Genomic DNA, 14,315 nt, shown 5'->3' on the forward strand with positions numbered 1-14,315 from the left:
TCAACAGACAGGATATAGATTGTAGAAGATAGACACAAATAGCTGGAGTAACTCAGCGGGACACGCAGCATCTCTGGAGAGAAGGAATGGGTGACGTTTCGGGTTGAGACCCTTGTAGAAGTTGAGATGTTATGTTACATTTGTACAAGACATTGGAGACCACATTTGGAGTTTTACGTTGTTTTGATCACCCTGCCATGGGAAGGATGTCACTAAGTTGGAAAATGCACAGAGAAGATTTATGAAGATGTTGCAGGACTCAAGTGCCTGAGCTATAGGAAAAGGTTGAGCAGGCTAGGACTTTATTCCTCTGAAAGCAGGAGGCTAAGAGGTGATCTTATGGAGGTGTATAAAATCATAAAGGGTATAGATAGAGTGAATGCACAGTCTTTTACCCAGGGTAGCTGAATCAAGAACCAGAGGACATAGGTTTAAGATGAGAGGGGCAAGATAAGAACCTGAGAAACAACTTTTTTCACTCAGAAGCGAGTATACGGAACAAGCTGCCAGAGGAGGTAGTTGAAGCAGGTACTATAACAGCATTTAAAAGAAACTTGGACACGTACATGGATTGAAAAGGTTTAGAGTGACATGGGTCAAACATGAGCAAGATGCCCCATCTAAACTAGTCCCACTTGCGTGTGTTTGGCCCAATAGAATTATTTAAAAATAAGAAAGTTGCCCTTAGTTTTGACATAACTCAATTTTTAAGAAATTAAGATTAAGAAAAACAAAATAAAAAGTTACAATTATTTTCCTCAATTCTAAATATCATAATGAACCAGAGAAAACCCTTCCAGTAACTGATGGTTCTTTGGAGGTCCATTTCATTCTAATGGAGGCAGAAATAAATAAGGTTGGTAAAGCTTCCACCCTGCCTCTTGCAAAGATGAATCACTTACTCTCAATTGTTCTGTCTCCACCACTGTTCCCAAGATGAGGCTTTTCACTCCAGGACATCCGAGATGTCCTCTTTCATCATTAAATGTGGTACCCCACCTGCTTTTCTGAGCCCTCAAATGTCTCTCCTGTTTCGCACATTTGTGCCCTTGCTTTCTCTCCCCTCACTTTCTGTAAAGACCACTCTCCACCACTTGTTTCCTTTCCAACACAACCCTGCCCCCCACCTCCCCAGGCACTTTCTTCTGCAACTGCAGGAGATGCAACACTTGTCCCTGCACCTGCTCTCAAACATCCATCCAGGGACCTCAGCAGCCTTTCCAGGTGAGACAGAGATTCATTTGCACCTCTTTCAATTTTATCTGTTGCATTTGGTGTCCCTGATGTGGTCTCCACTACATCAGTGAGACTAGGTGACCGTTTCACCAAACAATTGTCCTCTGTCTATCAATGCCTGCTGGAGCTCCTGGTTGCTAATCATTTTAACTCTTCTTCCCACTCCCATACCGACCTTTTTGTCCTTTGCCTCCTCCAATGTCTGTAATGCCACACACAAAATGGAAGAACAGTACCTTATATTCTGCTTGAGTAGCTTACAACCCAAAGATTCTAATTAATTTCCCTCCTGGGATAAATAAAGTTCAATCGTATGAACATTGAATTCTCCAATTTCAAGCAATGCCCGACTACTGATCTTTCTCCTTTCCCCTCCTATGTACACTCATTTCCCACCCCTCCCATTCCCCATTCTTCCATTTCCCTTTAACCCCTCCCTCTTTTTCCAGCTTTCATTCTCTCCCCCCCCCCCCCCCCCCTCACCACAACATCGGTCTGGTAAAGGATCCTGACCTGAAATATCCATACACTCCACAAATGCTGCCTAACCACTGAGTTGCTCCAGCACTTTCTTTTTTGGTAAAGATCTGTTTTGTGTAGAATGATGGAAGAGATAGAACAAAACATTGTGGGACTGATGTGAAGTTGAATTTCTGAATTCTGTCCTGTTTATAAGATGCCCACCTCTCATGCTCTTAAATGATAAACCGTACTAAAATAATGAGATATGCTATAGATATATAATGACAATCCCTCCACCTCTGGCGTCGCACTGCACCATGGGAGGAAGGTCAGGCGCGAAGGGGTTGAGCACATTCGTTAAAGTCACCCCCCCCCCATTGGCCGCAAATCCCTGGACCCCTCCCTCATTGGCCGTCACTCGAGCGGGTCCCATTGTGACGTCACATGCTGAACATGGCAAGAAATCAGTTTTTTTAGATTATTTTTAAACTTTAAAATCTCTAACTTTAAAAATATAAGACCAATTTGAATTAAACTTGGATGAAAGGGTCCCCAGGACAAAGGTGAGTAAGGTGATCCTAGAATTGTCACGCTATCGTGTGACGGGGCACAGAAATACGGTTACATCACAGACATCGGATAACATCCCTCAGACCCTCAGAATAACAAACAAACAGAGAGGTTTAGTAATATAATAGATGTATCTGTGAAAACCATTGTAACATCTCAGCACATTAATAGAGAAGTTATCTCTGTTATTGTTACATTGTTCCTGCAGTAGAGCTAATCACACTGTTTTTTTGTGATAGCTCCGAGATGGTTCTCAAAATACATTTCTGGCAGATGTGGATCTGAAGGAAATGTCGCAAAGATCAGGAATTGAAGTGGAGCAGTGCTTGACAGAGATTGCTCTTTCCAATCATGGGGCCAGCACATCATCCAGTAAAAGTAAGCGAAGTGATTTAAACTACTTGAGGATTAAATATCTTATTTTTCTAGTGTTAATAAAACAAAGCATTGATAATACCAATGAGTCAGATTTTTTAAATATCCGCAGGAATGTGAAAGAGTCACTCGTGCTACAAACAAAACCACTCAAATTTTGTGTGATACAGCGATTCCATTTAAATGTGCTTGGTTGACATTTCCTGTTTTTCATGATTCCTCATTTTGATGGAATTTGTTAACCATTTTCATTTGAAAAAAAATTATTGCTGTATCAGCACTTTGGTTTTGAATTGTTTACTAAAGCAAAAGCCATCATTGTATAACAGCCAACAAATTTAAATATCATCCTTTTGAAAATGCAAGCATAACGTAATTTGCCATGCAGTCCAATTGTAATTTTGTTCTTACATAGAGTGGTTCCCCAAGTCTCAATGTTTTTTGGTTAAATTGTGTGCTGTCGTTAAACCAGGCAGGGCCTTTATGCCACTGGCTGCCCCTGCACCTTTTCATCTTCTTGTTACCTTCAGCCATTGGAATCTGAGAGAGCCATTGTACACATTAGATCAGAGACCTGCAATTGCTTGTAAATCCTTGCTGGATCAGTTTGTTAAAAATTCTGTTTCTTCTTTATAATTGCAATTTCAATTTTATGTGAAGCACACATGAGTAATATCAGCATTTTAGTTGTTTCATTTGGAGAAATACAACATGAAACAAACCCTTTAGCCCACCTGGTCCACACTCATTCCCACTAATTCTATATTATCCCACTTTCTCATATACTGCTTAAACACTAGTGGCAGTGGATAAGCGGCAATTAACCTACAAACCCGCACTTCTTTGGGATTTGGGAGGAAACTGGAGCACCTGGAGGAATCTCTTATGGTCACAGGGAGAACATGCAAACTCTGCGCAGACAGTACCCAAGATCAGGATCGAACCCTGATTTCTGGCACTGAGGCAGCAACTCTTAAATTACTGGACAAATAACAATTTCTGAATCTTAACAGGAGAGGGGATAATTTTATTAAAATGTCCTCCAATGAAAGAGTTGAAACATGCTATGGGCAGTTGGCAAATTATTCTGAAAAAAATCTAAAAAACATTAATCATTCTCGTTTTTTTTAAATTTATCACAGAAAATGGCTTCACTTTAGACTGTGCCAAAACAGAGAAGAGGAAAATGAAAGCCAGAAGAGAAACCTGATGCAGCCTTTTTTTATTCATGCAATGGTTCAGATTTTAATACTGAAATTGTCATCAGTTACTACTAAATTAAGTACAGGCATTCTGCTGCAGGAAGCAATGCACTAAGTCCATAAAATGAAATAAAGGGACTAATAAATAAGAAACTCTGATGTAGTTATGGAAGCCACAAAAGATGTTGGTAAATGCACGTGGTCATTGTTACCGACTGGTAACAGCCAGCCACAAAAGGGATGCATTGCCTCTGTACTTTGTCAACTTTTCTATTCTAACGCAACATAGAATGCAAAGTAGCTTTTCCACTTCCAATGGCTGTGATTTATGGCAGTATAAAAATAGGCTAAATGTTAATTTTTTTAAAAAAAATTGTTGCATATTTAATTAAAATCCGTTAAAAACTGCTCTTGATATATTCAAGAACGGATGTTTTGTGTCCTATTGTGAAATTGTACTTTTGAAATTACTGTGTTTTAAATCATAATACTGGTTTCTTGTAGACAGGATGAAACTAAAAAACAAAGCCTGCCATTTGTCCACTGTCAGTTCAGAGCAATATAGCACTTCATGTATTATTCAGTAATCTTGCTTGTCCAGATTTAAGATTTAAGTAATATAATTTTGCATCTTTTGGGATAAAAATGCACTAAATCCTTTTTGTAAAGTGTGCAGGGGAGCTTGCCATAGAACCCACCCCTACCTACCCTAAATCTGTTGTACCATTTTGTCCATGGTGCTGATCATTTTTAATTTGTTTCTTTGTCTTTAAAAGTTCTCTATATCAGACTGTTTTAGTTGTAAAGCTTATGTAAAACAAAGAGAGAAATAATCTGAGACAACAGAATAGATAGTAAAGACAGCAGAATAGATCATAAAGACTGATCATATTAAGTGATTTAATGGACACCACTCATGGAAGTGTTTTTTATACTAATCAAAAGTGAATTTTAATTTGGTATTATTTATTGACTGTAGTGGTATAAACGCGGCTTCAATACCACCATTTCTAGGGATTTATAGCACAGTTTTAAAGTGAGCATGGAAATGTGATCTTTTAAAACACTTTGCTAGAAATCTACCATGGTTCCTGAATAAAGATAGCAGTTGTAAGAATTAATCAGGTTGATCATTGGAAACTTTTAAAATAATACACTTTTTCACAGCTTTGTTGTTCTGACATGTCACTGTTTCAAAATTTAACACGGTCACCGTAATAAATTATAAGCTCAATTTGTAGGCACTAAGCCTTACAATATAAGTGTAATGGCCTACATTTTGACATTTGAAGTTCAGCCAGTTTGTGTGAACTTTCAACAATTTGACACGTGCTATTTTCCAGTACCATCCAGTGTGGTTACTACTGTCGATCACTACTGTGACAAAACAGTGCAATCTCCTGAGACATGTGACCTTTGCAAAAAGAAGGATAATTATTTAAACAAAGGGAATTTACATTTTAGTTGTTGTGACTGAATCTTATGTCAATGGTGTGAGAATTTAATAAAATAAAAAGGCAATCCAGCATAATAGACCATATAGGAGGCAAAGGCACATCGAGCAATTTACCTTACAGTAATTAAATTAGCACTTGTAACTTCCCTATGTGTTCATAGTTTGCATTATTTGTGAATGTATTTAATATTAGGCATAAACCTATGTAAGATAATGGTAGAATTTCCAGTTTTATTTGAAATAAAAATTAATTATAGGGCAATTTGAAGTCAGGCCAACCTATTGTTTAATGTAGGTGGCCTGCTAGTTTTATACAACCAATACCTCCAAAGCCAGTTTCCTTAAATATAATATTTACTCTTTGCAAACAATGAAACTATCCATATTTATTGAGGTGTTTGCTACAATTGCTCTCCTATTACATTTTTTTAATCAATCAGTGATAAACTATAGCAAGGTCCTGAATGTTCTGACTGTGTAAAAACATTTTTTTCCTCCAGTTGTACGACTTTTTACCAGGTCATGTAGTGGCCATATTAGCCTTAATGTTGACTTAACAATTTTATAGAAGATTTTAAAACATTCACTATTTTGTTTAAAGCAGTATTTGCTTCCCTTTTATAACTCGGTGTTTTACTTTTTGCTCTCCTGCAACATCAGCGGTTTATGTAGAATTAATATGATGTAGCATCTACATTTTTATTTTTCATGAAGACTTTTTTCATGAAAATGTTTCAAATTTTCTTTCAAAATATCTGACTTCAGTCTGTTATGGAAATCAAATTTATGTATTTTGTGTTTAGTTCAGCTCCTGGCTTTTTAAAAATAAAAACATTGAGCTGCAATTATGTTATATCAAATATTAAATTGAACATGAAATTATATTGTAGCTAATGATGTTAACAGTGTAGCTAATGTTATAAAGTGATGTTTGATTCAAATGTTTATATAACCATAAAATCCAGTGTAAGGATTGTTTCTCCATTTTCATTACTGGTTTAAGAAGGTTGCATGCAAAATCTGTATGTATTTCTTTATAGTTTGGGAAACTTTAAAATCTGAAGGAAGTGTCTGTTTACCCGATTTTCTGCTAAGTATTTGTGGCAAAACCAAATTGTTTGACAAACAATTATATGTTTTCTGTAACTAAATTACTTGTGATTTTCATATTTGAATTACGGTTTTCTGAATCTTATGGATTCCCTACTCAAAATGCGGAGTGGTTCTTTATTTAAAACTGGTCTGAAAATAAGTTGCTCGGTTTTTATAACCAGACTTTTTTTCCCCCCGAATGTCTGTATTACCGTTTAATTCTACAACATTGAAAAAAAATCTTTTGATGAAAGGATCAAGTGTACCTGTCACGTAATCTACCTGCAGATATTGTCTAAAATGTTATTTGAAAAGTATCTATTTCGGCAATAACGGACAGCTGTTGGGACCCTTCAAACCATACATTTAAGTAAGCTTGTGCCTTCAGGGAAAAAAGGAAGAAAATTGGCAGGCAAGAATTTATTTCTGTTTGTTTGCATTGATGAACCACCTCATTAATTTGTTATCCATCCTAACCTATATTATTTCTTCATTACCACAACCTTCATTTGAAGGTACAGATGTAGGGAATAATATTCAGTAGGTCAACAAAAGCAATACTGTCCTTTAAAATAATCACTTCCCTCCTCAAGTACTGCACATTTGCTTTGAAGCTTTAAGTCAAATGTTTGGCGCCAACAGGTAACCTGAAAGAAATTATCTTCATTTTAACTGACGCAAAATAACAGGAAACTTGTCAGTTCACAAAGTGTTGATTTCGACTTTTAAACTTTATTAACTGTATTTCAAAGTACGTGCCCTTTTAAAGTGCATATAGTTGTGAGTTATTATGCCATTGTGAGACATCAATCTGTGCATTTTCCAATTTAAATAAATGTCAAATACTGTAATTAAAGAAAAGAAAATATATTGTTTTGTTCTTTGTTACATAGGCCTAATATTCACAATAGGTATGGAAAACAAGCTTTGCCAATTCTGAAGGCCTTACGGGTATTACAATTCTGTGTGTCTTTGATGCTACTTCACCTGTTTTGAATGTAAAGCAAGTGCAAAAAAAGACTAACTCCAGAAGATTCATTTTGCAAATTGTTTCACGAGTACATCCAAAGACATATTTACCTGAATATTCCTTTGATATTCCTGTCAAGTCATCTACTGGGTTAATGAATACATGCCTGAATCTGGTGTCATTTTTGAACTTGATGCTAGGATGTGCCGATTCATCAGTTCTTGTAACTAGCAAAATATGACACTAATATGTGGAAACACTAGTATTTTGGCGGCACGGTGGCGCAGTGGTAGAGTTGCTGCCTTAAAACGCCAGAAACCCGGGTTTGATCACTATGGGTGCCATCTGTGCAAGTTTGTATGTTCTCTGTGGGGGTTTTCTCTGAGATTTTCAGTTTCCTTCCACACTCCAAAGATGTACAGGTATGTAGGTTAATTGGTATAAATGTAAATTGTCCCTAGTGTGTAGGATTGTGTTAATGTGCGGAGATTGCTGGTCGGTGCGAACTCAGTGGGCCTGTTTCCACGCTGTATCTCTACACACTTAAGCTAAACTAAAAGCTTGTTTGGCATTTGAGGGGGATTCTCATCAGTCTGATTATGCTGTAGGTTCATTGTGTGACTAAGTGGACAGTGATGATTCACTATCCATTAGTTTTGAAGACTGAGTTATGTGACATGTCAATAAGGATTCTTCTTAAGAATTGGTTCAACAAAATAGTGAAAGACAGGTCTGTGAATTTGGATGCCTTTGAAGTTGTGAATGGAAGAGAAGAGGTAGCAGAATCAGTAACAAGGAGAACATAGAACTGGAGAGACTTCGAGAACAAAGAATGAGAATGTGAGGAGATATTACAGCATGACGTTTTCAAAAAATAGCCATTGTAAGTAAAATCAAGGGCAAATTATTGTGTCGTTTCCCCACTGCAGCAAACAATCACTAATGTCTTGCAGCACATTGTGCAATGGTCTTAAGATTAATTTTAAGATTCACAGCCTTTATGCTCATACCGAGGTAAGTGCAGGTAGTGAGTTAAGGTGTGAATATGGGATGATTTGTTATTACCAATAGGGAGAAGTAGTGAAGGAGTGAGATGAGAAAATAGAAAACTATGGCAGGGTTTTAATCTCCCACCTGGTGTAATTGCAGGCAACTAGGATTTAAAAAAATAGCTAATAGCTTTTCTTTCCCAAGATCATCCGGGATTTTAATCATGTTAGATCTTGGGAAAGAAAAGCCATTGGCTTTTTTTTCTTAGTCAGCTAAAGGCTGCACTGACACACTGAAGAAAATAAATAATTTCATAATCGATGTCTACCTCTGCTGAGGGGAATGGACCCATGTTTTCCAAGATCTCATCGACCTTTATTTTCAGGTGTGACTTGCAGAAGGAATAGGTTGGTAAGGGATCTTTGTTTTGCACCCTTTTCCCTTTTGAAAGGAGTTGTTTGGACTGAGAGTATGATCACTGTTAAACTAATAACTGAATGGGATTTCACACAATTTTCTGAATTTTATATTCTTGATAATCTTGCAGATTGCAGCCACCGTAATTCTGCAACTGCAGCAGTTGTGATGTGTCTTATTCCTCAGCCGTCATTCTGTATTCAATTCTGAGATAAGAGCCCCTTCCTGACCATATTTCAGACGGTGTCTGCAATGCTTGTCTGAGTGATCAATTGTTCTCAAATAAAGCAAGCTGTAGAGTGGATCCTATTGCTGCTTGTATTCTGAGAAATACAATGAAGCATTTGGATTATCTAAATTAAAGATTAGTCAGCATTGTAATTTCAAAAAGCAGTTTTGTAGATAACTTACTACTAAACATAGCACAAAAAGTAAGGAAATTTGTGTTTGGTAGATTATTTCTTTGTTGTAACAATGCTTCTTGGCAATAAATCTTATACCGTTGGAAAGCCTGTTTATTTCCCTTTTAAATGGTGCCACATTTGTAAGGAACATGCATTTGTGGGATGAGCAGCAGAGCTGAGTATGTGGGTTGCGCCCATGAAAAATTTGCCAAATCTTCTCTGCCAATGCCAAACAGCTTATTCTGCTGTTGCTATTGACTCTTGTTTTGAGCTTCTGGTACCCCCAGGTGCTGACAAGAATGGGATGCCATCCCACAACAGTGTGTGACCAGGCTGGTGACCAGCATGAGGAGGAGGTGCCAGGCTGTTATGGCTGTGTATGGTTCTTCCACACGCTACTGTGGCTCCTGTTTATTAAATGAATAAATTGTTAAATTGCCAATATGTCTTGTTTCTTCAGACTACAATCATCCAATCCACCAAAGAACACCGAACAAGAGTCAATGGCAGAATAAGCTGTTTGGCATTGGCAGAGAAGATTTGGCAAATTTTTCATGGGCGCAACCCATATACTCAGCTCTGCTGCTCATCCCACAAATGCATGTTCCTTACAAATGTGGCACCATTTAAAAGGGAAATAAACAGGCTTTCCAACGGTATAAGATTTATTGCCAAGAAGCATTGTTACAACAAAGAAATAATCTACCAAACACAAATGTCCTTACTTTTTGTGCTATGTTTATATTCACTGCTGAGGATAATGTAATTATTACATCAGGTTTGAAATGAAAATGTAATGAAAACAAGATAGATACAGTTTGAAAGTACAGTCATAAGACAGACTTCATCTATGTTATGTACATATATGTTTATGGTAGAGGCCAGTAAACTAGAAGCAGCTCCTACTAGCAAAGCAGTAGGAACACAAACACAGATTTTACTATTGAAAGAGTTCTCACCATGTGCTCTATTTGAGATGCCTGCAGAATTCATAACCATTTTAATGTAAGCATTCAAAGAGCACGGTATGGATCAATAAAGAGATTCTTCAGTGGCCTAATGAATGCTTATGGGAATCAGGATTCATTTTTCTAGACACAGTGCTGGAGTAACTCAGTGGGTCAGGCAGCATATCCAGAGAACATTTTCTCGGTCCCGAAGAACCCCGAGAATGGTCTTGATCCGAAACAGCACCTGTCCATGTTCCAGAGATGCTGCCTGACCCGCTGAGTTACTCCAGCCCACATTGTGTCTTTTTTTTGTAAATCAGTATCTGCAGTTTCTTGTTTCTCCATTTTCTTAAAATTAGATTAATTTATTGTGATATACACCTGGGTGCAGTGAAATTCCTTTTTCACATGAAACTAACAGAGTACACAGAATACATACAGGAATGATAAATGAAACAAATACATGTGCAAAATGGCATAATGGTGCAAGATTGCAATAAAAAATAGTGCAACAAAAAATCAAAGTCTAATAGCCAATTAACTGAATGAGGTAGAGATAAGAGTAAGAGTACATGACAGCATCTGTGAGAAGCAGATGTAAAAAGGTGATTGGTTCAAGAGTCTGATAGCAATGGGGAAGAAGCTGTTCATAAGTCTGGACATCTTAGCTGTGAAGCTCTTTTATCTATTTGCAGAGGTACAAGCAAGAAAAGGGAATGACCAGGTTGGCAGGCATCCTTGATGATATTTTCAGTCTTTCTCATGCAATACACTATGAAGACAGAATGGATTTAAGTAAGTGATGAGCTGTGATGGACTGGGTGGTATTCACACTCCCTGCAGGTTCAGGCAATCAAGAGCAGAGCAGTTGCCATATCGGGCTGAGATGCAACCCATCAAAATATTTCCTGGAGTGCATCTGTAGACTTTCGAGAAAATCTTCATGGACATGCCGAGTCTATTTAGACACCTAAGAAGCTGATGCACTTTCTTAGTCACCGAATCATTGTGAAGAGACTAGGTTAGGTTGTTGGTGATGTGGATACCTAGAAACCTGAAGTTAGTGACCATCTCTGCAGCAGCTCCATTGATGAGGACAGGGTTTTGTTCACCCCCTTGTTTCCTTAGGGCAACAGCCAACTATTTCATCTTCCACAATAATACAATTGAACAATGAAGACAATGTTATTCTGTGTGGATGTTGCTAATAAGGATAACTTTCAATCCTGATCCCTAATGTGAGGCAGGTTTATAGCCATAGAGTATTATAGCTTGAAAACAGGCCCTTTAGCCCAACTTGTCCATGACGACCAAGTCATTACTTGCGCTTCAGTCTTACTTGCAGGCCGCCCCGTCGATCATATTCCCGAACACAATGGAGGTCTTCCTGGCACTGTATTCTTTGTAAGTGTGTTCTTACATGAGGTCAGCGATTTCTCCGTACATGGGGATTTCCTTACAGGTGGTAAGATCATAATAAAGTTAATCCATTTAAATGGACTTGCAGCTTATCAGTTACAGTACTGATTTATGATGTTTCTTTTATCCATAGAAATACAGAACTGTAATATTTGAACCTGTCTAATTGTGCTGCTTGTAAAATGTCACCACAGTACGGCATCATACGTTTTTTGTGAAAATTAACATAGCTCAGTGGGCCAAATAGCCTTCCATGTCATAAAACATATGATTTGTTAGGAAAACGTTCAGGTTTCAACAGTTTGCTACCTAAAATTAGTAGTTGAGGCATGTTACAGGCTGTCCTGTGTGTTGTAACTTCAGGGTCAAAGCTCTGCCTTCACTCCCAAATAATGTTCAGTTTCTATTCGGGGAATCGTTGGCTCTGACAGTCTGGACTACATACTGATGTAGTTCTCTGTAAGATAAATCCCATAAGATTGATCGGGGTATTTTCAGAACTCCCCTGTACATTCCTTATGCCTATGTTGTGGAGCAAGAGAATCACTCGCACACACTGGTCAAATGGGGAAGTACTTTATTACCTTTGAAAAAGAAAAGAGAAGGCCCATTACCTCAAGGAACTGGTCCACAGATGTTCACTTTGATTGTGTATAGCATAGCAATTTTATGTACATTCATATACAAGGTACAACTTCACAAGTGTATAGATATTCACTTTAGAGGGGGAGGGAAAAAAATCAGTGTGAGTCTAGATAGGGTACAGGAGAGGAAGGTCCTTAAAATTCAATTATTTTCAAACTTTACAAGTGAACATCGCTGATAACCACTCTCCTCCAGTGACCTGCGTCTGGTGTCCTTGTTACTCTGTATTTTGTTTACCTCTCCAAGATCAAATCTTTGTGCTTATTCAAGTGCCTGGTTACCATGGCAACAACCTCAGGGGCAACTTGTTGCTCTCCCCATTATCTATACGTTACCTGGGCACTGTAGTCTCCTGAAGAAAAGTGAGGATAAATGTAGTGAAAAGTGTAGTAAAGCAAAGCAATCTCTGAGTGAATGACTAGTTTCTGTGCTTTTTATTTTCACAAACTAGGTTTGACTTATTTGAAGGGGCAGGAATCATCCTGGTCCCATCACATGATTGATAATATATGCAAATTCACAGACTAAGTCATGTTAGTTTATACATCTAGTCTTTCACAATGAAGGATTCATTAAACGAAGTATGAATACTGTAGTCCTCCTAAATAGAGCAGCGATGAAATGTCTCAACAATTTTTCAAAGACTGCTTGATGCAACCTGGAAGATCTTGAATAAAGAAATGTATCCAGAAAAAATAATGACTTGGTTGAAGAGCATTTTATTTCTGTCTCAGTGTAACATGCATTATGAAATCAAAGGCAGATAATTTTGGATCGCATTCAAAAATGGTAACTCCAAGATTATGCTTCAGCAATATATGGTAGAAAGGAAATACTGTACAAGGAATAATGTGAACTTTTAAGAGAATTCATTGAAACTTACTGGACAGCGAAAGACCTGGATAGGATGGACGTGAAGAGGATGTTTCCATTAGTGGGAGAGTTTAGGACCAGAGGCAATAGCCTCAGAATAAAAGGAGGTACTTTTAGAAAGGAGATGAGGAGGAATTTGCTTAGTGAGAGGATGGTGAATCTGTGGAATTCATTGCCACGGACACTTGTAGAGGCCAAGTCAATGGATACTTTTAAGGTGTAGATTGACAAATTCTTGATTAGTAAGGGTGTCAGGGGTTATGGTGAGAAGGCAGGAGACTGGGGTTAAGAAAGAAAGATAGATCAGCCATGATTGAATGGCGGAGTAATTGGCCATATGGCCTAATTCTGCTCGTCTAACATGAACTTTTGGGTTTGTAATAGTATCTAATGGAAAGTTTTATTGCTGTCCCACTCAAGTCAACTAGACACCTAATAATCCAACCTCTGAACAGAATTATTGTATTGTTTGGGGATTTTTCCTGCCACACACATTGCTAAATTTATTGAATTAAATTTATTTGCACGTCACTGTAGAACATGAGTATATGAATTTCATAAGTTCATAAGACAGGAGCAGAATTAGGCCTATACTCCGCCATTCAATCATGACTAATATAGCTTTCCTTCTCAGTCCCATTCTGCTGCCTTCTCCCAGTAACCTTTGACACCCTTAAAATTCACACAAGAGGTAGTAATATCATAAGTAATTTTAACGTGCATTGGTTTCATAACATAACAAAACAAAACAGAAAATGCTGGAAACGCCCAGCAGGTCAGGCAGTATATGGGGAAAGAGAAACAGAGGTGAATGTCTCAGAATAGAGACCATATCTCAGTACTGTAATAGTGAGAACACAAAAGATAGTCACAAAATGCTGGAGTAACTTAGTGGGTCAGGCAGCATCTTCGGAGAAAAGGAATGGGCAACTTTTCCGGTAGAGACCCTTCATCAGACAGAGTCAGGGAGGGGGACACTAGAGGCAAGGGAAGGTGCAGAACAAAGCAGAGCATGCATCGATGACTCAGGAAATGGTCCATTGTTGGCTGGGGACGTGGTGACAATGAGGGAATACAAATAGTGACATTAGCAAGATGACTGGGGTGGGAGAGGGACGGTGAGAGACAGAAAGCAAGGGTGACTTGAAGTTCGAGAAATCAATATTCATGCCGCTGGGTTGTGAAATATGAGGTGCTGTTCCTCCAATTTCCGTGTGCCCTTACTCTGACAGAGTGGAGTACACAAGTTTGTTT

The 14,315-nt window shown here is 38.0% G+C and overlaps 1 protein-coding gene across 3 annotated transcripts in view; it reads left to right on the forward strand.

Annotated features, from left to right (window-relative positions):
• Positions 1 to 5,971, forward strand: part of LOC144593976 (protein LYRIC-like) — a 47,840-nt gene extending 41,869 nt beyond the window's left edge. For 2 of the 3 annotated variants that reach the window (XM_078400115.1, XM_078400116.1), the window contains 2 exons: positions 2,508 to 2,646; positions 3,786 to 5,971. In XM_078400115.1, the coding sequence (XP_078256241.1) occupies positions 2,508 to 2,646; positions 3,786 to 3,853 (207 nt within the window). In that variant the 3' untranslated portion in view covers positions 3,854 to 5,971. Of the gene's footprint in view, positions 1 to 743; positions 857 to 2,507; positions 2,647 to 3,785 lie in introns of all 3 variants that reach the window. The other variant, XM_078400117.1, reaches the window with a different exon arrangement.
• The last annotated feature ends 8,344 nt before the right edge of the window (positions 5,972 to 14,315 follow it).

Source organism: Rhinoraja longicauda, chromosome 5 (assembly GCF_053455715.1).
Source record: "Rhinoraja longicauda isolate Sanriku21f chromosome 5, sRhiLon1.1, whole genome shotgun sequence".
NCBI lineage: Eukaryota > Metazoa > Chordata > Chondrichthyes > Rajiformes > Arhynchobatidae > Rhinoraja > Rhinoraja longicauda.